At 52.1% G+C, this 24,146-nt stretch overlaps 3 protein-coding genes and 1 pseudogene across 3 annotated transcripts; 2 read left to right on the forward strand and 2 right to left on the reverse strand.

Annotated features, from left to right (window-relative positions):
- Positions 1 to 9,666: 9,666 nt before the first annotated feature.
- SCGB1C1 (secretoglobin family 1C member 1) lies at positions 9,667 to 10,843 on the forward strand. Its single transcript, XM_007993457.3, has 2 exons — positions 9,667 to 10,008; positions 10,539 to 10,843. Exons 1-2 carry the CDS (start codon positions 9,783 to 9,785, stop codon positions 10,742 to 10,744), a joined length of 432 nt encoding a protein of 143 aa, XP_007991648.3. The 5' UTR covers positions 9,667 to 9,782; the 3' UTR covers positions 10,745 to 10,843.
- A 2,477-nt stretch (positions 10,844 to 13,320) lies between these two features.
- On the forward strand, positions 13,321 to 16,338 carry CIMAP1A (ciliary microtubule associated protein 1A). Its single transcript, XM_008018618.3, has 6 exons — positions 13,321 to 13,546; positions 13,684 to 13,884; positions 14,322 to 14,423; positions 14,663 to 14,784; positions 15,582 to 15,722; positions 16,140 to 16,338. The coding sequence occupies exons 1-6, from the start codon at positions 13,438 to 13,440 to the stop codon at positions 16,227 to 16,229; spliced, it is 765 nt and encodes a 254-aa protein (XP_008016809.1). The 5' UTR covers positions 13,321 to 13,437; the 3' UTR covers positions 16,230 to 16,338.
- Positions 16,339 to 17,050: 712 nt separating this feature from the next.
- Positions 17,051 to 23,956, reverse strand: BET1L (Bet1 golgi vesicular membrane trafficking protein like). Its single transcript, XM_007966780.3, has 4 exons — positions 23,612 to 23,956; positions 22,274 to 22,365; positions 21,933 to 21,989; positions 17,051 to 21,790 (listed from the first exon to the last, which is right to left on the reverse strand). The coding sequence occupies exons 1-4, from the start codon at positions 23,628 to 23,630 to the stop codon at positions 21,623 to 21,625; spliced, it is 336 nt and encodes a 111-aa protein (XP_007964971.1). The 5' UTR covers positions 23,631 to 23,956; the 3' UTR covers positions 17,051 to 21,622.
- Positions 19,768 to 20,670, reverse strand: LOC119624414 (uncharacterized; annotated as a pseudogene).
- Positions 23,957 to 24,146: the final 190 nt, after the last annotated feature.

Consider the following 24,146-nt stretch of genomic DNA (forward strand, 5'->3'; position numbering starts at 1 on the left):
GAAGTTCTCAAAACAGAGTAGAAGTTACCCTTGTGTAAGGAAAATTTACATCTATAAAAGAAATTCCCATTTAAAAGATCTCTCTCCCTCTCTCTCTCTCTCTCTCTCTCTCTCTCTCTCTCTCTCTCTCAGCACCAACCAAGAAGAGAAGGATGACTAAATCACCAAAGAGTCTTATCAACAGAGAACGCATGGAGTTAAGTCTGTGTAAGAAAACTTACCCTTGTCTAATGTGCTTTTGCTTGTTACCTCCCCACTACTGAGCCTCAACTCTTCTTTCTTTAAGTTGAAGATAGCATTTACACTTCATTGAAAGCCACCTGCTGGGGATTTACTCATTTTTCCCTGAGTAGCTCCCATGTATCCATAAGGTATACATGTTTTTAAACTTGTCTACTTTTTTCTCATTTTAATCTGTCATTTGTTACAGAGGGTCCCATCTAAGAATTCCATAAAGGTAGAGAGAAAATTTTTTTTCCTACCCTATTACAAGTTGGGCAGTTTTTCCCAAAGTTAAACAAGTCTCGCCTTACAATCCAAAAATTACATTCATAAGTATTTTGACAGCTACTTTGATATTATTTCCAAACAAAAGCTACCATGCAATTATGTACAGAAGACCTATTCATAATGACCAAAGGAAAAAAAGGAATCAGAAAGTCTTACAACAGATGACTGTGTGGGAACCCACTCAGACATCAAGAGTTGTCATAGGGGCCAGGCACGGTGGCTCATGCCTGTAATCCCAGCACTTTGGGAGGCCGAGGCAGGTGGATCACGAGGTCAGGAGATCGAGACCATACTGGCTAACGTGGTGAAACCTCGTCTCTACTAAAAAAAAATACAAAAAAAATTAGCCAGGTGTGGTGGCGAGCACCTGTATTCCCAGCTACTCGGGAGGCTGAGGCAGGAGAATGGCATAAACCTGGGAGGCGGAGCTTGCAGTGAGCCAAGATCGTGCCACTGCACTCCAGCCTGGGTAACAGAGCAAGACTCTGTCTCAAAAAAAAAAAAAAGAGTTGTTACAGAGATTATTTAAATGAAAACATTTGAGATAACGAAGATAAAGAAAGAAATCTTACCAGAACTTACTTTGTCTAATTAGAGCAGAGCTCCCAGAAAATACAGCTGCCATTAACCCCATCCAAGGAGTTTCTTTCAAATTCAGCTGCCAGGAAGACAGCCTACTCATTCCCATTAGCACTGATAAATGAAAATGAAATCCTAAGCTCCCAAATGACTGAACAGACCCACTCTTAGCTGAAGAGATCCCAGAGTGACCTTCAAAACTGAGTTCTCGGATTTACAGAGGGTCCCATCTTAGAATTCCGTAAAGGTAGAGAGAAAATTATTTTCCCTCCCCTATTACAAGTTGGGCAGGATGGGATGACAGGGGTCAGATACACCTCGTTATACCCCCTCCTTTGCTAACCATGATGACGCTTTCTTCCCTAAGGATTTAACGGAAACAAGCCTTTCAAAAGACTCCACCACTGATTTCAACCAACTGCCTGAAGCTGCCTCTCCTCTCTTGCCTGATAAGAGACCACCCATGATGGAGAGGTTCTGGACAGCATACACAGGATGCACAGAGCGAGTTTTCATATCCTCTGCTTCAACTTTTAATGTCAGAGGGCTGAAAACTCCACCCTGGGATCATGCTAACACTGCCATTTTTTTGTACATTGGACCCATGAAGGAGCAAGAAACAATTGCGCATGCATGCATTTCTCCTTTCAGAAATATGCATGACTCCTCCTAGAGCTTATTAGATATGTGTATTTGGCCACGCCACTCAGTATAAATTACTGTTTCCTTTACCTCACCCTTGAAGTGTCTGTTTCTGACTTCTGGCTGGAGGTTATACTTCCTAGCCTCTCAGGACTATCCTGCAGGCTGCAACCCTCTATAGGAAATAAATCTCTCACTGGGTGCAGTGGCTCATGCCTGTAATCAAAGCACTTTGGGAAGCCGAGGCGGGTGGATCACCTGAGACCAAGAGATCGAGACCATCCTGGCCAACATGGTGAAACCCCATCTCTACTAAAAATACAAAAATTAACTGGGCATGGTGGCGCATGCCTGTAGTCCCAGCTACTAGGGAGGATGAGGCGGGATAATCACTTCAACCTGGGAGGTGCAGCCTGCAGTGAGCCAAGATCACTCCACTGCACTCCAGCCTTGGCAACAAGAATGAAACTCTGACTCAAAAAAAAAAAAAAAAAAAAGGCCGGGCGCGGTGGCTCAAGCCTGTAATCCCAGCACTCAAAAAAAAAAAAAAAAAAAAAAAAAAAAAAATGAAATCTCTCCTTTCCAAATTTATGAAGCTCATCATTCTTCATTTGACAGCATTAAAAAGCATTAAAAAGTTCCATACTCTCCCACAGAAGCCCTAGAAATCTCCATTTTGTTAATCATTTTGGATGCCTGAGAACTTGTAATCCAATGAGTAGAAATGTTGGTACCCCATTTACGGCTGTCATCCTGCCACTTCTCTGGAGTTTGTGTAAGTCTAAATCTGCAAGGGTCTCATCCCATAAGGACCCTTGTCTCTTTCTCTGTTGCCTTTGCCCACTGGCTCTGGCAAAAGGGGTCCTTCTTTCTCCTTGGCTCTCTTTGAATATGGGGGCTCCATCTTCTGTGCCACCTTAGGGAATGCCTTTTGCATGCATGGCTAAGTCGTCAGGAGTTCGAGAACAGCCTGGCCAACATGGTGAAACCCCGTCTCTACTAAAAATACAAAATTAGCAGGGTGCGGTGGCAGGTGCCTGTATTCCCAGCTACTAGGGAGGCTGAGGCAGGAGAATCACTTGAAACCAGGAGGCGGAGGTTGCAGTGAGCCGACATCACATCACTACACTCCAGCCTGGACAACAAGAGCAAAACTCCATCTGAAAAAAAAAAACTTCATTCACCATAATAGGAAGTCATTAGATAATATCTGAAAACTCATAAATTTAAAAGTTGCATAGGGCAGGGCACGGTGACTCACACCTGTAATCCCAGCACTTTGGAAGGTTGAGATAGGCAGATTGCTTGAGTGCAGTAATTCGAGAGCAGCCTGGGCAACATGGTGAAACCCTGTCTCCATTAAAAGAAAAAAATACCAAAAAATTGGCCAGGTATGGTGGCGTGTGACTGTAGTCCCAGCTACTCAGGAGGCTGAGGAGGTAGAATCACCTGAGCCTGGGCGGTGGAGGCTGCAGTGAGCCAAGATTGTGTCACTGCACTTCAGTCTGGGAAACCTCAGTGTCTGGAGACCCTGTCTCAAAAATAAACACATTAAGTAAGTAAGTAAATATTGTATAGTAAGATGTCAATAGACGACGGACTAGAAAGCTACAGCCCCTTCTTTCCTCACAGAGACACCGAGTTACAACAATATACCGACCAGAATACCTCTGTGAGAATCCTATAAACAGGCTGAGAAATTAGAGCACCTAGGCCATTGTAAAACCAAGAAGATTTCAGTGAAAAGGGAAGGACAATTCATAGCATTTGGTGTGTCCATCAGTGCTGCTCCCCTATGCCGTACAGTACAGAGCAATCAGGAGAAAATTCTTCACACTCAAGCTCTCCCCTTGGAACTGAAACAAAAGAGCTGATCTTTCACCAAACATTTGGACTCGTGTGGGGGCTGCCCAGGGGGCTGCTTTCTGTTTCACCTGACTCAAAGCACTGATGGGATTAGCGCCGGAATTTTGGAAGCCACTAAAAACAGAGGGAAGAAGCACACTAGAGCCGCAGTTCTGCAGCCAGATGCCAGGAAGAGCAAGGGATCAAAACAGGTTCAAGAAGTTTTAGAACTCCAGCCAGGCGATTGGTGAAGGTCTTCCTCTGCATAAAGCCAGTATGCAAACACTGTAAGAGGTATTCGTTTTTTAGATATTCAAATCTCTGTCTAAAAAAAAGGTTACAAGGCACACAAACAAACAGAGAAACAAGGCCCAATAAAAGAACAAGATAAAACTCCAAAACTTGACCTCAGCTGGGCGTGGTGGCTCATGCCTGTAATCCCAGCACTTCGGGAGGCCAAGGCAGGTAAATCTCTTGAGGCCAGGAGTTTGAGGCCAGCCAGGCCAACATGGTGAAACCCCATCTCTACTAAAAATACAAAAGTTAGCTGGGGACTGCATAAAGAAAATGTGGCACATATACACCATGGAATACTATGGAGCCATGGAAAACAACGAGTTCATGGCCTTTGCCGGCACGTGGATGAGGCTGGAAACCATCATCCTCAGCAAACCAACACAGGAACAGAAAACCAAACACCACACGTTCTCACTCATAAGTGGAAGTTGAACAATGAGAACAAATGGACACAGGGAGGGGAACATCACACACCAGGGCCTGTTGTGGGGTTCGGGTCTAGGGGAGGGATAGCATTAGGAGAAATACCTAATTTAGATGATGGCCTGATGGGTGCAACAAACCACCATGGCACGTGTGTACCTATGTAACAAACCTGCACATTCTGCACATGTATCCCAGAACTTGAAGTATTTTAAAACATACATATAAAAGTCACAGGATGTTTGTGATAGTATCTATTACACCGATGTTGCCATCACATAGCTGACTATGTGGAGACTCCAAGTGAAATTTCTTGCAGTTGTTAGAGACATGGAAAATCTGTATATCCAGATAAAAACTCGAAAAATTTTAGAAAAACATTCAGGATTTACAGTCTAGAGCTCTAACACTGGAATCTTTTACAACTTTAAAGTTTAATGATTTACTAAAAATAGTAGGTTGCAGATGTATTTGAACAGTGTGCCTAGGTAGTATGTTTATATATTAAGATTAAAATGGTCTTCTAAAGTTTACTAATTCTAATATAAACTTTATTGTTTCATGTAGACATATCTTTCCGATTCCCAGGATAATTTAAACAATTCAAAGCAACTATTGACTTAGTTCTAGATTGGGATAGCTATTTATGCATTCAAAGCTTTAGATATGTATTTCAAATTAGAAATGTGTGCTGGTTGTGGAAAGTTGACTTAGAGCCTCAGGAAAGTATTGTTTTTGTTTTTGTTTTTTTGAGATGGAGTTTCACTCTTGTTGCCCAGGCTGGAGTGCAGTGGCACAATCTCAGCTTACTGCAACCTCCTCCTCTCAAGTTCAAGCGATTCTCCCGCCTCAGCCTCCTGAGTAGCTGGGATTACAGGCATGCACTGCCACGCCCAGCTAATTTTGTATTTTTAGTAGAGATGGAGTTTCTCCATGTTGCTCAGGCTGGTCTCAAACTCCCGATCTCAGGTGATCCACCCGCCTCAGCCTCCCAAAGTGCTGGGATTACAGGCATGAGCCACTGCGCCCAGCCACCTCAGGTAAGTTTTTTTTTCCATGTGAACACATTGCTTTCGATTGATGTTATGACCAGAGCAGACAATTAATAAATACCCTTTGAATTAAATGAGTGATTAACTGTAAATATCACAATATATCTTACTGGGTATAATTAGATATATCTAGTCCTTGCTGTGACCTAAGAAAGGAATTCTTTTCATTAAATGTTTAATGTCTCACCCTGTTCATACAGCTGGAGTTACTGATTCAGTCTGATGTGAATTCAGTCTAATAAAAGACCCATCATTATAACCTGCTCTTATGCTTCCTGTAGTATTGGAACTTCTAACTTGTAGGCAAAATAGATATGCTTCATATTCTTAAAAACCACAAGAGGCCAGGCTCAGTGGCTCACGACTGTAATCCCAGCACTTTGGGAGGCCAAGGTGGGCGGATCATGACGTCAGGAGATGGAGACCATCTTGGCTAACACGGTGAAACCCATCTCTACTAAAAATACAAAAAAAACCGGGCGTGGTGGTGGGCGCCTGTAGTCCCAGCTACTTGGGAGGCTGAGGCAGGAGAATGGCGTGAACTGGGAAGCGGAGCTTGTAGTGAGTGAGATCGCGCCACTGCACTCCAGCCTGGGCAACAGAGCAAGACTCCGTCTCAAAAAAAAAAAAAAAAACAAGAAATCTCCCTTTATTCATAAGAAACATAGAATTAGGTATTCTATTAAACTGAACAACAGAAGTAAGTGGGAGTGACCGCATACGCTCCATCACAAATTGCCTGAATGTCTGAAAAGGTCAGTGGGCCATTCCACTCCATGCTGTGCCACAGGCCAACCATGAGGGCTGTCAGTGACTCACTGTGTGGGTCACCCAAGGCATGTGGTGCTGAGGCTGTCAAAGAGCAAGACGGGGCTGCATCTAAACTCAGGCCTCTGCTAAGTGTCCGAACTCGGGCAAGATGCTAAAGACTTTAGAGACGTTTCCTTTTCTATAGATGGGGTTATAACACTCACCCTGTCAGGTTCTCCTGTGTGTTGACAAGGCTGGCACGTGACACACCAGGGGCAGACTTGGATGGGAACTGTCTTCCTCAGACAACATGGTCCTCATAAGCATCATCAAAATAAGGAGAGCAGGAGAGCAGGGTGTCTCCAGCTGTGTCGGGACTGCAGCAGGGACTCAGCAACAGTCAGCCTCTTTCTCTTGTTTCATCCAAATCATACATTTTAAAAAAACGGTGGGATTATCATGGATGTTTACATGGATTCCTGGGATCAGGCAAATACACCTTTCCTTGTCATTCCATCAAGAGTTATGTCCACACAGAAACTTGCACACAAATGTTCAGAGCTTTACTCAGGATTACCAGAAACTGGAGGCAACCAACATGTCCTTCAGTAGGTGAATGGATAAATTCTGGTACCTACAGACAATGGAGTATCATTCAGTGAGAAAATAAATGAGCTATCTAATCATGAAAAGGCACACAGGGACCCAAGATGCATACCACTAAGTGAAAGAAGCCAAAAAGGCTACATACTGTATGATTCCAATTACGTGACATTTTGGAAAAGGCAAAATTACAAAGATAGTAAAACACTCAATGGTTGACAGGGGTTGGGGAGAGGAAAGGATGGATGGGCAGAGAGCCCCGGCTGCTTAGGGCAGTGAGACCGCTGTGTGCGATTTCACCACAACGGTGGACCCACGACAGTGTGCAGATGCCCACACCCATTGAATTAGGACCACAAAAAGGTATTAATTACATCAACTATGAACTTTCATAATGAAATAAATCATGTTTTTTAAAGTGGACAGTTTTGTCCAGTTACCGTCTACTTTCTGAAATGGAGACGGTGGAGTGCTTCCATGGTTGTGAGGATAAAAATAGCTTAGAGAATGTAATAACAAAATAGGTGCGTAAACATTGTTAAACTATTTTATTCTCATTAAAAAGCATTGCTTAAGTATATTTATATTTAAAAATTGAGAAAGGAGTGCAAATGCATTAACATAATTCTCCTCTAGCTCCACTCAGAAGTCAGGACTGCACGGCTCCACTTGCACCTGCGAAACACAACAACCTTTTTCAGAGTCATTACAGTATTTCAGTGGGAGGATTGACTTTAGACTCAACCTGTGTTTTCTCCCCTGGAAAACAAAGGTTTTATGAAACAAACAAAGCCTTTACCATCCTCAACCGAAACACTCAGACATCTGTGATGTCTGCTGTAAGTGCCACCAGGCTCTCCTCTGAAATCTCGTCATGGGAAAATAGAGACTGTAGATACTTTTAGAAAGGGGAGAATCAGAACTAATGTCGAAATGCCACGTCCTCATTCATCAACACCTTCTTTTACAAATTCCACAGGTTTAGTTACTTTGGGATTCATATGGGCCTATTTTAAAGTGCATTTATTAATTTAGCATGAATTGTTCAAATTTATTCTGGATCCTGAGCCAACATCCAGCAATGCCGGGTGTGCGCCTATGAGAGTCACCAGCCCTGAAGAGCCTCAGGTTATTGTATTTATAAGATGAAGGTTAGGCTTGCTCCAATTTTTTTAAAACCATTTTTAATAATAACAACTTTTTTTGTTGTTACATAAAAATGTACAAGAAAAACTCAAACATTACCAAAGATAATCATTTTATTAATATAAACATTTTTGTGAGCTCAATTTATGACTTAATTATAAAACAAATAAGCAACATGAGGTGCCATTATACAATATGGTAACCATACTTTCCTACTTTGTTTATATGTTATTGATAAATCTTGATATATACAGAAAAGTAGTTTCAAAGAATAATAATTTAAAATAATATCTTGACTTATAATTTCAGGGACTTTAAAAAAAATCCTACAATTGCTTTTTAAAGGTTCTAGAACAATTTTCTATGTCTTCCAGCTAAATAACTACAAAGAGCTAACTCTTCTCACATTCTGTTTTATAAATATGTAAGTCACAAAAGGAACAGACAAAATCATAAAAACACACGCATGAACAAATGGGCCTTGGCTCACATTTAATTGCATCTGCCAATGCACACAGGTTATAGCAGAATTTATGTGTGTAATTTCACGAGTGGACTGTTGTCAAAATAAACACTGTCTACTATACTCAGTGGTATATTTGCACAAATGGTAAACATATTCATAGAGACAGTGGGAGAAATTTATTTCACGGCTTACAAGAAGACAGGTTAAGTTGGGACATTTACTTGTTTCATTAATGCTACATTTTATACTGCGCTTGTATGGGCATGGTATTTAAATGTATTACAACGACTTTTAAATGCTCAATGTTACAGATGGAATTACTAGAGAAAGTACTGATATTTTCTTTGTAAAAGAAAGTACTGATACACCTAACCCTACCCCTACCCTAACCCTGACCCTGACCTTACCCCTAACCCTGACCCTGACCCTGACCTTACCCCTAACCCTGACCCCGACCCGATCCCGAACCCTAATCCAAACCCTAACCCTAACCCAGCCCCACTGTATCCCTAACTCCTAACCAATGCTGAGCCCTAACCCTTAACCCCTTACCATAACCATAATCCTCATCCTAACCCTTACCCAAGCCTTATTTCCATCCCACATACTTTGTCCACGATGGGATTTTATTTCATTGTCTGGAGTAGGTGTAAATCTCTGCTCGTTTAGGAGTCCTTCACTGTAACAAGGACCTTGGTCTTCCAGAGACCCTAAACGCGAGTGGCCCGGGATCCCGGGGACGCCATCAGCCACCAGGTGGCAGCAAGGGCCCTTTGTATTTGGACCGTGTGGCTCAGCCGGAGGACTGGACTGGGAAACCCCTACTCATGGCCTCTCTTGGGGTGGTTTTGTTAGGTGACTCCAGGTGTCCCAACCTCCTGTGTCCACTGTAATATGTCCTGGGACCATCTCCCCAGGGCCTTCGACCTCTCCTTGCTGTCCTGGCTACTGATGTACCTCCAGCCTCTCCCATTCCTCACTTCCTGCTGAGACCTGGCCCCGGATTGGCCAGCTCTATGTCTCTCGGACCCTCTCAGGCCACCTTCTCTCTTCTAGGCACTGCCACTGGGCTGCTCCTCACCCCACAGATCCACAGTCCCCAGGCAGTCCTACGGCAGTGTCCACCGGTGCAGCCTGCACCCCCTTCTCCCAGTCAGCCACCCCCATCTGAGTACTGAGGAGGTCCCTGCCTGATTAGGGACCTCCAGATGCAAACCCAGATCCCATAGCACAGTGATAAGAGGAGGGATTCCTACCCCAAAAGAAAGGCATGGGACCAAGCCCAGATCCCGCCACCCTCGGCCTCAAGGGCAGGCATGACTAGAGGCCCTTGGTGACCAGGACCCGCTGCCTTCTTCACTGACTGCCTGGCATGGCCTCCCTCACCAGCGTTCCCTCCTAACACACCTGTTCTCTCTGACACACCCTAAAGCCACTTGCCAACCACCTGTCACACAGCCAGCCACCCCATGCCTGTTGCTGCTTGGCACCCACTGGGAGACAAGGATGTGAATAAACCTCATCTGAGCTGGCTGCCAGGTCCTAATGGGCAGGTCCGGTCCGCCCTGTGGGAGAAGTGCTACCCGGTGAGGCATAAAACCCCGGGATTCTGGCTGGAGGCAGCTCCTGAGATTGCTGGCATGAAGGGGAGCCGTGCCCTCCTGCTGGTGGCCCTCACCCTGTTCTGCATCTGCCGTGAGTCTGTGCCATTGGGGTTTCCAGAACATTCAGGGGCAGGGGGGTTGGGGGTACCCGAGAAGGTAAAATCCTGGCATCAGGCCCCCGCAGTGAACATTCCACCTGCACCTGTCACAGAAGTGGGCAAGGACCCTGCAGAACCTGTGCCCACCCAACTCCACCCCAACCGAAGACAAAACCCAACTGACCCTACCCCAGCCCCGTCCAGCCTGACCTGGCCCTTCAAGCCCCTGGTCAGACCAGCCTCTCATCAGGGGAAATTCCCCCACACCAGGGGCTTAACTTCCTTCCCTGGGATCCAGGGAACGCTGAGTGGAAACTGGAGCAGCTAAGATTAAGGGGATGTGAAGGGGTCTTCGGGCAAGGTGGAGTTGGGGGTGTTGTGGAGGAAGCCCTGGGGAGGAGGAGTGGGCATTGAAGGGGAAGGTCTGGAGACCATGGAGGTTGGAGCCCTGGGGCAGGTCCGGGGCTGTGGTTGCACCAGAGTCACCCTGTCCTGTCTTGGCATCATCTCGCTCGTGATGCAGGGCTGGCCACAGGGGAGGACTGCAATGAGTTTTTCATGAACTTCCTGCAAACACTACTGGTGGGGACCCCAGAGGAGCTCTATGAGGGGCCCCTGGGCAAGTACAATGTCAACGAAGATGCCAAGGCAGCAATGACTGAACTCAAGTCCTGCATAGACGGCCTGCAGCCAATGCACAAGGCAGAGCTGATTAAGTTGCTGGTATGAGGGTAGGGGGAGGCACGCTGTTTTCTAAAGACCTGCAGTCTTACCAAGATCACCCAACACAGCACCCCCACAGCCTACCACCTACAGACATCACACCACCCACAGACATTGAACCCACATCAGCCAGCTCAGGTGGGCACCCCAGACCTCCTGTCCATAGAGTGGCACCCAGACTCCATAGACCTGCTCCTCCCCAGTCTGTGGGCTACTCCTCCACACACACATGTGAACATACACAGAGATCCAAACACAGGTGCAGACATGCAATGCACACTGCGTGCACACATGTATAAACACATTCACACATGCATGCTCACACTGGGATATGCACACACATACATGTGTGTACACCATCATGCATGCACACACACCACCCAGCTGCTGGGAGGAGACGGGCAGCAATATGCCAGACCCCCCACGGAGGGCCTTGCTTGCCTGATGGAGCTGTGGCTCTCCGCTTATCGATCACAGCCCTCTTACTCTGCGTGTGTCTGCCTTCCAGGTGCATGTGCTGGGCAGTCAGGACGGTGCCTAAGTGGACCTCAGACATGGCTCAGCCATAGGACCTGCCACACAAGCAGCCACGGACACACCGCCCACTACCACCTCCCCACATGGAAATTTACCCTCAAACCGTGTAATCAATAAAGCCTTCCGCAGCTCAGGCTCTGGTTCCTCTCTCTCCCCCCACAGATGGACACACAAATGGGGACATCGAGAACATACTCAGGGACACAGCCACACACACAGACCCACAGACAGAGGGTCCTGCTCAAGGAGCACATGTGTGAAGGTCCTCTACAGAGGGGCACACAGGGTCCACACAGGAGCAGGCACACCACAGGCAAGACCCAAAATGGAAATCCAGGCAGACACCATGTAGGCAGGGGGACAGAGCACAGAGCCAGACAGCACCATGTGGACAGAGGGCATCCAGAGGGAGACGGGCAGCAGAGGCAGCGGTATGAGGTGGGAGAGACAGGGAGCCCCAGAAAGAAGAAGTGTCCAGGACTGGGTGGACACAGACCCCATGTCGCCCGTGGGCTAGGTCAGGGTGGGGGTGCTCAGCATCTGAAAGCTGGTGCCGTAAGACAATAGCTGTGTGCAATAAACAGTCACACAGGCAGCCCAGGTCCAGCGGGTTTGAGAACAATCTCTCTTCCCAAAGTCGTCCAAGGAGAGTCTGCCTAGAAGACACTGGGAGGGGCTCAAGCCCCAAGACGACCCCCGACAAGGCCGAGAGAAAAAAAGGGACACCTGTGTCCAAGGGGGATGGGAGCCACAGGTGAGCAGCCTCTGAGGAGGTCAGCCAGGGCAGCAGCAGCGCCCACAATGACTCACGCCCACCACAATCAGCACAGACCTTAATCCTGACCCTGGATCCCAGGCTCTCCCACAGCCAGAACCTTCCAGCACCTCAGTTTCCCAATCTATGGTCTCTTCTGGGGGCACAGCTGAGTGGAACTGACACATCCTTGGCCACCCTGGGTGCTGAGCCCTGAAACTTCACTGCCCTGGCCCTCTTCTCCACCCCTCTGTCCTGTCTGAGCCTGGCCAGGAGGCCACGCGGTGCTGTCTGGCTCTGTGCTCTGTCCACCTGCCTAGATGGTCTCTGTCTGGATTTCCATTTGGCTGACGAAGCCCTAGGAGGGGGCCCTGGAGGACTTGGTTACAGGGGACCTGGTGAGGGGACTCAGTGAGGGGGACTTCCTGAGGGGATGCCTGGCTGAGGGGACCTGGTGAGAGAAACATGGTGAGGGGGCCTAGTGAGGGGTGGTCTGGTGAGGAAACTTAGGGGAACCTGGTGAGGGGACGTGGGGGGGCCTTGGTGAGGGGACATGGTGGGGCCTTGGTGAGGGGACGTGGGGGGGGCCTTGGTGAGGGGACCTGGCGAGTAGCTGGCGAGGGGACATGGCCAAGGAAACATGGCGAGGAGGACCTGGTAAGGGGACACGGTGGTGGGAGGCCTGGCGAGGGGAACCTGGTCAGGGGGACTTATAGGGGTGTCCTGTTGGCCGAACCTGGTGAGGGGACCTGGTGGTCAGATCTGGTGAGGGGATCAAAGGCAGAGGCCATTGTCTTGGTCACACAGACAGAATCTAGAACCCGTCATCCCACAGAGCCACATTCTAGAGTTTAGACTGGGGGACCTCTCCCCAATTCTGTAAGCCCCTGAAGAGAGAAGGCCTTTCTCTTCATGTTCCTTTTGCAGGAACTCCCTGGCACCAAGGCCAGGGCGGACAGGACGGTCTCTGAGGAGGATGGGTCCGTAGGCTGCTCTGAGTGCTGTCCCTGCGCCGAAGAAGTTATAGTTCCCTCCTGGGGGGCCCCCTCCCTGCCCCTCAGCACAGCCTCGATCAAGAAGTTCCCCGTCTTTGATCACCACTCTAAGTAGGAGAAACCCGCCCAGGGCTCCCTTAGAGCCAAAAACGGTGGTGAGTTGAGGGCCAGCATGGACAGTAGCTCTGGGATAGTTAAGCTGGTGAGGAGCTCACAGTCCCAGGCAGAAAGCTCCTACCATCTCTTACTCCTGGGTCCCAGCTGGAGATCCCCACTGAGGACACTGTGGCAGGTTCAGCAGGTCTACCCCTCAGTGTCAGCAAGAGCAGGGACGGGGACATCAGGGGCCGGCCTGGGACAGGGTCGGGTCTCCCAGCACCTGGTAACCCTCTCACTTTTGGACAGAGCTGGCCATGACGGAGGAGGTATGGATGGGCACCTGGAGGCCCCATCGCCCCCGGGGACCCATCATGGCCCTCTACAGCAGCCCTGGACCCAAGTACCTGATTCCACCAACAACCGGTAAGAGCCTGAGAGCCTGGGAGGGTCAGGAGCCAGGCGGGCAGGTGGGGAGGCCGGGAAGGGCCTGGGGCTCGATCCCTGACTCCCCGCGGGGAGAAGGGCAGGTCCAGGCTGCTCAGGGCCCACTGTGTCCGCAGGTTTCGTGAAGCACACGCCCACCAAGCTCCGTGCGCCAGCCTACAGCTTCCGCGGGGCCCCCATGCTCCTGGCAGAGAACTGCTCCCCAGGACCCCGTTATAATGTAAACCCCAAGATACTGAGGACTGGCAAGGACCTTGGCCCTGCCTACTCCATCCTGGGGCGCTACCACAGCAAGACTATGCTGACCCCCGGCCCAGGTTAGTGACCCTGTCTCAGGCTCCTGCCCTGTGCAGCCCCGGGCCTGCCCCTCCCTGCTGGGTGCCCCTAACCTCATGGCAGCAAGGGTGTGAGAGAACTCAGCCGTCCTGGCTCCTCCTGTCCCATCTTTCTCTCTTGAGGGGCCACCATCACACCTGGGCAGAGAAGACTCCGGCCCTAGAACCCAGCTTCGACCTGGACCTCTCTCTGCCAGGCCAACGTCAGACCCCACTCTCCCTGCTCAAAAATGGCCCTTGTCTCCCCAGCCCCGAAGTCAGTATTTCCATTCTGGACACCCCCTGACCAGACTTGGCCACCACCTGTGTTGGAGCCCAGAGGCCCTATGCCTGGAATGTTGGGGAGTCCTCCTCGAGCCCCCAAACTGGGCTGCATACCCACCTGCTTGTCCCAGCAACCCCCTTGGCTCCTTGTCCAGGTGACTACTTTCCAGAGAAATCCACCAAGTACGTGTTTGACTCAGCGCCCAGCCACTCCATCTCCGCCCGAACAAAGACGTTCCGAGTGGACAGCACCCCAGGTCTGCAGCAGCCCCAACCGTCCGCAGCCACATGGACCTGGGGATCCTGGGTGGGGTGGGTGAGATGGGGCAGCCTGACGGCTGATCTCCAGAGTTGGGGGGAACCCAGGGAAGGAGTGGTGGGCCCTGTTCTGGCCTGAGGCTCCCGACCAGAGTTGGGGGAGCCCCAGGGAAGGAGCAGTGGGCCCTGTTCCACCCTGAGGCTCCCGTCCACCCTGAGGCTCCCGTCCACCCTGCAGGCCCCGCTGCGTACATGCTGCCCATGGTGATGGGGCCCAACACTGTCGGCAAAGTCTCCCAGCCCTCCTTTTCCATCAAGGGCCGCAGCAAGCTGGGCAGCTTCAGCGACGACCTACACAAGGCAAGGGTCACCCCAGCTGAGAACGGAGAATCACCCCCAGTCATCTGAACCCTCCTCCAGAACCCAGGACCCACCAGCTGGGCCCTGCCTTGCCAATGCCCCTCAGCCCTCTCAGCCCTTCATCCTCTGGGTGCCTGCCACATGCTGGGGTCATGCTGCAGTGCTGAGGAGGGGCAGGCAGTAGGCCAGAAGGGAGAGGCCCAGGCCCCAGCATGGACAGTGCTGAGGACAAGAGATGGGGTTTATGAAGCACTGCCTGGAGAGAGAGAGGCAATTTTAGACAGCACAGCATGGAAAGAAGGGGAAGAGGAAAAAATAAACCATGAGCTGTTTGCGGGAGGAGGGTCCTGGTTTCAGAAACAGCCAGTGCGAAGGCCCTGGGTGGCATATGCCTGAGAGCTTGAGGGACCTGAGATGGGAAAGCAGCATCGTGGCACCCAGCAGCCTTGTCCACGTTGGTTTTGCCAGCCCCAGGCCCTCAGGTCCAGCGGGGCAGCGACAGCCTCTCTCACACAGGCTCAGGGATGTTCCCAGGACTGGCACACACGGGGGAGGTCATTGCCAGCATGAGGCTGAAATGGAGGAAGCGACCCACGCATGAGAAGGTGCCCCACAAGCAGGGGGGTGTGGTCTCCACAGTGTGACAGAAGACAGAAGGGGACCCTGATGCACGGGCACCAACTTGTAGCTGACCTTGTTGACTTGGCCTGAGACCCTCCGTCCAAGTTTGCTCCCTGTCCTCTAGGGCCACACGCCCTGGGTAGGCCGAGTTTGTCTGAGCCTCCTTTACCTCTCAGACCCCAGGTCCCGCAGCCTACCACCAGACTGACGTGCAGGTGACCAAGTTCAAGGCTCCGCAGTACACCATGGCTGCCCGTGTAGAGCCCCCAGGGGACAAGACCCTCAAGCCAGGACCAGGCACCCACAGCCCTGAGAAGGTGCAGGAAGAGCACAGCTCAGAGGGGTCAGGGTGGGGTCGGGGGCCTGACCCAGAGGAACGTGTAGGGAAGAGCAGGGGAGGGGGGTTGGGACACAGACAAGGGGAAACAGCGTCAGGCTATGGAAGGACACAGCCAAGAGGGGGTGGAGGGGTGGGTGGGCAGGGGAGGCACCTGTACACTTCCAGCACTAGCCCCACAGGTAACCCTTCAGGGACAGGAAGCAGAGGCCTTGCCCTGTTCCCTAGACACTGTGACAGCTACTACTGCTGAGTCCTCTGTGTTCAAACTGGGAGCACAGCTGCTGGCCACCTTGGCCCCAGGTTCCGGAAGGACAGCAGCCCAGCCCCAACGAGGGCAGAGACCTGCAGGTGGGGGCAGCGGTGCTGGCTCTTATCATAGCCCCTCCTCTCCCAGGTGACCCTGACCAAGCCCTGCGCCCCAGCTGTCACCTTTGGCATCAAACACTCTGATTACATGATTCCCCTGGTGGTTGATGTGGAGTAGCTCCACCATGCCCAGCGTCTGCACAAGAGATCCACCAGGCCACAGAGCTCGAGGCTGTCTTCACCAGCTGGGCTGGGCCAGCCTGGCCCTGCAGGGCAGAGCACGCTTGTTTGGGCAATTGTAACCAGTTACTTTTTTTCTATGCTATTTTACCATATGTTAATCTTGTTTCCTGCTGTGCCGAAATTATTTAATAAATCACATTGCATTAATGAGGGTTTGTCTTGGTGAAAAGATCAGGCTTTTCCAGAAAGGAGTCCCATGCGCTGTCAGCTCACATGGGTCCCATCCTGGCTTCTAGGGCCCAGGGTCAGCTTGGAGAGAGGGGAGGGCCCAGGGTCTGTGTGGGGAGAGATGGGAGGGCCTGAGTGCCTCGGACACCCTGCTCCACACTGTCCCTCCTGATGCCTTCTGCCTTGAACCCAAAGACGCTGCAGCCTGTGGGTCTCCTGAATAATGAGGCAAAAGTGATGCCACCAGGCTTCTGAGGCCAGGCATACAATATGCCAAGGAAACAGCTTCTGCCTGGACACCAGAGCCCACCCTACCCCCACCCTTCTGCCACGTGTCCATGTTTGCTCCAGCACCAGCCATCATGTTGTGAGGAAGCCCAACCATGGCGAGACTGAACGCTTCGTCTCAGGCACTCAGCCCGGCCAGGCCCTCCACTCACCAGCACTGACCTCTGGACCTGTGAGTGAGCCTTCAAGTGAAGGCAGCCCCAGGACCACATCTCCCAATGAGGCCTCAACATTATAGAGCAAAGACGGCCAACCCTGAGGCAGTGCCCCGTCTCCAATTCAATGAGACACGATAAATCATTGCATTTTAAGTGAAGCTTTAGGGTGACCTGTTACACATCAATGGGTAATACAGGGAGTACAAGGAGTACATGGACAGGGAAGGTGGGGTGTCCGCTGGGCCTGAAGAGGGGGATCTCCAGAGGCTGTCCAGGAGTCCAAGGCCAGGCCTCAAGAAGTGGAGGCTGGATTTCAACTCAGCCTTTCAGGGAAGTCATTTTAGGACAGGTGACCTTGACAGACACACTGGTAGGACCATCACCTGCACCTGTACAAAGCACAACACAGCTGCTGACCCTCACTTAGCTGTGATCATGCCAGACTGTGGATTCGAAGCACTTTATGTTTACCTTTTTTTTTTTCTTTTTTTGAAACGGAGTCTCGCTGTCACCCAGGCTGGAGTGCAATGGTGCAATCTCAGCTCACTGCAACCTCCATCTCCCAGGTTCAAGTGATTCTCCTGCCTCAGCCTCCTGAGTAGCTGGGACTACAGGCACGTGCCACCACACCCGGCTAATTTTCCTATTTCTAGTAGAGACGGGGGTTTCACTATGTTGGTCAGGCTGGTCTCGAACTCCTGACCTTGTGATTCACCCACCTTGACCTCCCAAAGTGTTGAGATCACAGGCATGAGCCACTGCGCCCGGCCTCCTCCCTTATTCCCAAAGTGGTGATGCTATCAGGAACCCCATCTGCGTTTCAGGAACTTGGGCAGGGAAAGGTAACACAGCAGGAAGTGGGTGAGTGTGGGGCAAAGAAAGAGAGATCAGATTGTTACTGTGTCTACGTAGAAAAGGAAGACAAAAGAAACTCCATTTTGATCTGTACAAAGAAAAATTGTTCTGCTTTGAGATGCTGTTAACCTGTAACGTTAGCCCCAATCCTGTGCTCACAGAAACATGTGCTGTATGGAATCCAGGTTTAAGGGATTTAGGGCTGTGCAGGATGTGCCTTAACACTACGTCTGCAGACAGTACGCTTGGTAACAGTCATCACCATTCCCCATTCTCTATTAACCAGGGACACACTGCACTGCGGAAAGCCACAGGCACCTCCGCCCGAGCGCGCCTGGGTATTGTCCAAGGATTCCCCCAACTGAGACAGCCTGAGATACGGCCTCCTGGCAAGGGAAGGCCTGACTGTCCCCCAGCCCAACACCCATAAAGGGTCTGTGCTGAGGAGGATTCGTAAAAGAGGAAGGCCTGTTTCCCACATCCCTGGGAACAGAATGTCTCGGTGTAAAGCCAACTATTCGTTTATTCTAAGACAGGAGAAAACTGCCCTGTGGCTAGAAGCGAAATATGCTAGTGGTGATACTGCCCTGTTACTCTTTGCTACACTAAGATGCTTGGGTAAACAGAAACCTAAATCTAGCCTACATGCACATCCGGGCACAGTACCTGAACTTATTTATGATGCAGATTCCTTTACTCACATGTTTTCCTGCTGACCTTCTCCCCACCATCACTCTGTTCACCCTGTTCTCCTGCCTCACTCCCCTTGCCAAGATAGTGAAAATAGTAATCAGTAAACACTGAAGGAACTCGGAGACCGGCGCCGGTGCAGGTCCTCGAATGCTGAGTGTGCCAGTCCCCTGGTCCTACTGTTCTTTCTCTATACTTTGTCTCTGTGTCTTCTTTCTTTCCTCAGTCTCTCGTCCCACCTGACGAGAAATAACCACAGGTGTGGAGGGCAGGCCCCTTTCAGGTGAGTCTGTGGCTGCTGTGCCCAAAGTCAATCCTGATGGGGTGAATAAGGGACAGGGTTTACAGCACCAGTGCCCATGGCCAGCCTATGAACCAGGGTGAGCTGCAGACAAAATTCCCTCAAATCCCAAGGAAATCAGGACAACAGAGACCATGTGATTAGTTCTTTTTTTTTTTTTTTTTTTTTTTTTTGAGGCGGAGTTTCGCTCTCTCGCCCAGGCTGGAGTGCAGTGGCCAGATCTCAGCTCACTGCAAGCTCTGCCTCCCGGGTTCACGCCATTCTCCTGCCTCGAGACTCCCGAGTAGCTGGGACTACAGGCGCCCGCCACCTCGCCCGGCTAGATTTTTGTATTTTTTAGTAGAGACGGGGTTTCACCGGGTTAGCCAGGATGGTCTTGATCTCCTGACCTTGTGATCCGCCCGTCTCGGCCTCCCAAAGTGCTGGCTGGGATTACAGGCTTGAGCCACCGCGCCCGGCCTGTGATTAGTTCTTAATGAGGTTATATGTACTACAAAATTTTATTGTTAACGTTTCTCATCCTGAAATTATGGGATACAGCCTAGCAGTTTGTCCTTACTTGGCAGAGTGGGTAACCCTGGCTCTCATACTGAGTCCCCAAGATTCCTTTGGGTTTTACTGGTGTCAGGGATTATAGTCAGCAAACCCCACTCATTTACAGGGTCAGGTGCACAGGGCTGAGCTGGAGGGTTAGGGTCAGGGCCCCTCAAGAACTCTGGTCGGGCACAGCAGCAGCAGGGTTGCCACTCTCCCTTTATGGAATCCTTCTTAATACAACAAGAGTGAGAAGCAGAAAAGCAAACCACAAAGGAAGTCCAGCCCAGACCCCAAATTACCTGGGAGGGCTGCAAACAGCCATGGAGACAGGTGGGGAGGGAACACAGTGACTGAGTCTCCGAGACAGCAAAGCACCTCTCCAGCGAAGGCCAGTCCGAGATGCAGCCTAACTTCCTAGTTCTCATCAGCAGGGTGGGCGGGTACCACCATGGGAAGAGCACCTGGGGTATAGCTGGTTACCACAGCTCAACAACATTCCCCAAAATGGAGGTCAGCCCTCCATGGCCCAGGAAAATATGGGAGATAAAGGGTTGGCACCTGCAGTGACCAGATGGAGACCCAACACAGGCAGCTGCTACCATGCTTGGTGACCAGGGTACAAGCCCCTCATTAGCTCGCCGTGGCAGACAAGCACACTGGTGCCTGAGGAACGACAGGGGCCTGCAAATGGACATCCAAGAAGGGGGAAGCAAGCTGGGAGCAAGACCAGCCCAGCTAGGTTTCAGGGCAACAGCAAAGCCCCAGAGACAAGGAGGCAGGTGAGTCCACCTTGCTGGGTGAGAAGTGAGCTCGCGCTGCATAGGGGAAGAAGGTGGACCCCACTCTTCCAGGAGGCTGACAGCCTCAGCCAGGTACAAAAGAGGGCTCAGGTCACAAAGAAGGGGGCTATGGTGAGCGTGCATGGAGAAAGGTGGGCTTGCTGTGTGGAAGGAAGAAGGAGGGGAGGGGAAGGGTGAGCAAAGTGGGGCTGCAGGTACCAGACTGTGGCTGATCTGTGTTCAGCCTGGAGCTCAGAGGCAGTTCTGCATTGACAGGACACACGGTGTGGCCACATAGCTTGGGGGACAGTGATCCCATAGTTCCCAGGGAATGACTGGGAGGCAGAAGATTGGAACAGGACAGAGAAGGGCATTGGAACAGGACAGAGAAGGGCACAGAAGCACACGGCTCATGCTTTGAAGGTGTTTTTAGGCCAAGGGGGCAAGGACCTCATCTTGAGGTGGGGAAAAGCCATTGCCCTGCCAGTCCAGTTGTTTGAACATGAGCCCAGCCCAGTGGACATGGAAGGCCCAGGGAGAGGTGGGTAGGGAGGGCATCCTGCAGAGGCTGGGGACAAGGAGGATGGCACAGAACGCCATCACAGCCAGAGGAGTCTGGCAGGGCTTGGCGGAGGCGCCAGAGTTACCAGCAAGCTAGATGGCAACAACTGATAGCCTCTCAGGAACCTTCCTGTGTAGACCCACAGTGGCTCCCCGGCCCTGCCTGCTTTGCCTGACTCTGAAATGCCAGAGAGGCCCATTTCTAGGTCTGTTCTTCTGAAAACACATCTTTGGTGCTGGGTAGATCCTGAATCCTGAGAATACAAGTTTCTGCTCCTGGATACACAGTCACATGACCCAGAAGGATCCCGCCCAGTGGCTAGGCCAAGGCCGCAGTCCACTCCTTCATCCACAACCCGTTCTCCCCAGGGGTCTCACTTCATCCGCAGGACTGGAGAGTAGGCACAGAGAACTCACAGCAGGGTGGCCCGCACTGGTCTCCCGTGCTCAGCAACCATGGCCAGGAGTAACTGCCATCTCCAGGCTGAGAAGCCTCAGTCGGAGGAGATAGCACCCACTTAGGGTTCACAGCCCCTTCCTGTGTCAGTTTCAGGAACCTTGGATCACAGACATGGCCTCATCCAGACAAGGACACGGCCGTGGAGCCTTCAGATGTCAGAGTCCCAAGAGCTGGGAGAAAGGCTGCAGGCCACAGGTGGCCACGACTGGGATTCAACAGTTGCTCTGCTTAGACCTGGCTCCTCCAGACACGCTGTGGCCCCAGCTCTGCTTGTGTCTCTAGCACCTGGGGGAGGGGGGAGGGGCTGGGCCTTGGTTTCCCCGAGGGAGTCCCTTCCACACATGGGACCAGCCAACATGAGCTCATCAGGTCACAGGCAGCCGCAACCTCCTGCCACACAGAAAGAAGATTCCTGGCCCACGATTATAATTTCAAAGGACTACTTTGTAGGTAAGTCCTCTGGAGCCCAAGACGCCAGGCAGGGAAGACCCTGGCTGCCCTTGGCACCCATAGACACCAGCTCCCACTGGCTCACGTCCTTGCCCTCGACAAGAAGTAGGAGAGGATGAAGAAGGCCACAATTAGACCCACAGCCATGCCACATAGAAGCTTCCGGTTGTCTCGTCCGGACCTTGCCATTGCGGAAAAGCGCTTCACACTCCCTGTAAGCAGGCCGGTCATGCTTGTGAAATCCGAGTCCTAAGGGAAGAATCCCAGTAAGATCACACAGAAGTGGTGATTTGACCGCCCACCCGCACCAGTGCTGAAGGAGACACTGCAAGCTCTGTAGCAGGTAGTGCTGGGGGCAGGGCACTGATTCGCGCACACCGTGGGCCCTTACCATGCCATCCAGGTACCGGTTCTGATCCTCTGCATCCCTATCGATGTCCAGGGCGAGCTGTTCAGCACACAGAGAGGGACAGGGTTGGGCCAGAGCAGACACATAATACAGCACTCACCCTTCCCAGACCAGACAAACCCTGCCAACAACTCTGCCAGACACAGTGGGGCAGGAGCAGGAAGGTCCAGGTGTCAGCTGGGGCCTCATGCAGGTGAGCACAGCCACGAATCGAAAAAGGAGGATGGAAGACTGCCTGAAACTCCTCTGGGCCCTCTACCTTCCCTCTGATCCCCATTCCCCAAGGGCAGCAGGTGGAGGTAAGAGGACAGACCACCACTGACCGATTTGAGCCTGGTGACTTTGGAGGCCAGGCTGTCGGCCATTCGCTTGTTCTCCCGGTCTAGAATCTCTTCCACAGCGCCTGGGCTCTGAGCTGAGAAAAGAGAGGGGCTGAGGGATTGCATCCATCGGTGACCGAGGCCCCTGATCCCTCTCACTCCAACCACAACTGGGTGACTCAGAAATCTAGGGGCCCTAACCTAGGTTCCAGCAGGTGAATCTTGCACATGTGAGACAGGCTGCATAAAGGACGATGTGTGCAAGGGCCTGTCATGTGAACACGTGTCCTGTGTACACATCCAGGTGGGGATGGGCCAGCACCCACAATGGGTCCAGTCCAACCAGCACCTTCTGAGACTGTGTAGCAAAAACTGGACCCAGCCCTGGGATGTTAGTAAGATGTGACACTTGCATCCAGGGAGGTCGCCATCTATGTATGTGGAGCCCATTCTTATAGAAAAAGAGTAAACTCTGCTAAGAGCATAGGAAAGACTTGGGAAAAGTACCCAGCAGGGCAGCAGAAAGGCTCCTGCAGGGACGACCTTTGAGCTGGGTCCTGAAGAGGTGGCAAGGAACCAGGACAGAACATTGGGAAGGCCCTTTACTGCACAGAAAACAGCTAAGTTCCCAATTCCCCGAGATGGGAGCTGAGGTCAACCAGGAGCGTGATCCCTGGTCTGCATCCCACACAGGGCTTCCTGCAACACCCACAGCACAGCGCTTGCAGACGCCTGGCCTGTGACAGGCTGGGCCAGGTGATAAGGAATTTCTGTCACCTCAGGTGGGTGAGAACCACCTCCTCCCTAGCTTCAACGTAAGGAAGGGATGCCAGCGTCCTTCCAACCACTTCATGTTCATTAATTCCTTTAATCATCATAACGCAGAAAGACAGGCATCAATATCCCACTTTGCAGAGAAGAACACGGGCTCCAGGAGGGGAAATGGGGCCCCCGAGGCCCAAGTTAGTTAGTAGAGGCCTGCCTGGACACCAGCGGAGCCCAGCCTCTACCTCGAGGGCCTGGCCTCGGGACCTGTCGAATGCCGAGACTCCCGCTCACCCCGAACCCATGCAAAACGATCTCACAGGGAGCGGCGGGGAGTGGGGAGATCCCGCAGCTGCGCGACCCCTCGCTGGAGCTGCTGGCCCGCCCCGCCCGCTGTCCTTCCTAGCGGCAGTGACGGCCGAAACCCGGCCCTGCTGGGACCCGGAAGGCTCCGAATCCGCCCCCCCGACAGAGTCCTCCCAGCCGAGGCCAGACGCAGGCGCACGCGGCTCTACAGACAGCGGCGTCGGTTCCCGCCCGGCCCTGCCCCCAACGGCTCCGCTCTCCCGCGCTCACCCCGAGCCCAGTCCGCCATCGCGCCCTGCCCCGGCTCCTCGACGCCAGCACCGACGCGGCCACAGCCGCCTCAGACGTGGCGCAGTCACGGGGAACGGGCTTCCGGCCCCGCCCCCCGCCAGCGATGGCCCCGCCTCCGCGCCAACCACGCCCCTAGACGGCTCAGCTCCTTCCGCGTCGGGCTCGCTGATTTCCGGCTTAGGGCCGAGGGTGGGGACCGCGGGGCGCGGAAGCGATGGGCGTTGCTGTGACTTCTTTTCAGCACTGTCGCCCAGGCCGTGGCGCGATCTCAGCTCACTGCAGCCCCCGCCTGCCGGGCTCCCAAGGTGCTGGGTTTACAGCAGCACCGCGGATGTGACGTTTGTTTGTTGTTCCTGTGAACGTGGGGCGGGGCGGGGCGGGGCCGTTTGCTTGCTCAGTGCCAAGACCACGGTGGTGGAAAGACGCTGCCGTGCGTTAGGTCCTAACGGTTAGGAAGGAGTCACAGGCGGGTTATGAGGGAGGAGCAGGCCCCTCGGGCACAAGCCCGCGAGGA

Source organism: Chlorocebus sabaeus, chromosome 1, assembly GCF_047675955.1.
Source record: "Chlorocebus sabaeus isolate Y175 chromosome 1, mChlSab1.0.hap1, whole genome shotgun sequence".
Classification (NCBI taxonomy): domain Eukaryota; kingdom Metazoa; phylum Chordata; class Mammalia; order Primates; family Cercopithecidae; genus Chlorocebus; species Chlorocebus sabaeus.

Excerpts from the sequence above, each read along its gene's own strand:
- SCGB1C1 (XM_007993457.3), top strand. The coding sequence starts at position 9,783 with ATGCCTGTTGCTGCTTGGCACCCACTGGGAGACAAGGATGTGAATAAA. Across the intron at positions 10,009-10,538 it reads CACCCTGTTCTGCATCTGCC|GGCTGGCCACAGGGGAGGAC; the intron begins GTGAGTCTGTGC and ends CTCGTGATGCAG.
- CIMAP1A (XM_008018618.3), top strand. The coding sequence starts at position 13,438 with ATGACGGAGGAGGTATGGATGGGCACCTGGAGGCCCCATCGCCCCCGG. Across the intron at positions 13,885-14,321 it reads TATGCTGACCCCCGGCCCAG|GTGACTACTTTCCAGAGAAA; the intron begins GTTAGTGACCCT and ends CTCCTTGTCCAG. Across the intron at positions 14,424-14,662 it reads CCGAGTGGACAGCACCCCAG|GCCCCGCTGCGTACATGCTG; the intron begins GTCTGCAGCAGC and ends TCCACCCTGCAG.
- BET1L (XM_007966780.3), bottom strand. Across the intron at positions 21,990-22,273 it reads AAGTCACCAGGCTCAAATCG|CTCGCCCTGGACATCGATAG; the intron begins GTCAGTGGTGGT and ends TGTGCTGAACAG. Across the intron at positions 21,791-21,932 it reads ACCGGTACCTGGATGGCATG|GACTCGGATTTCACAAGCAT; the intron begins GTAAGGGCCCAC and ends TTCTTCCCTTAG.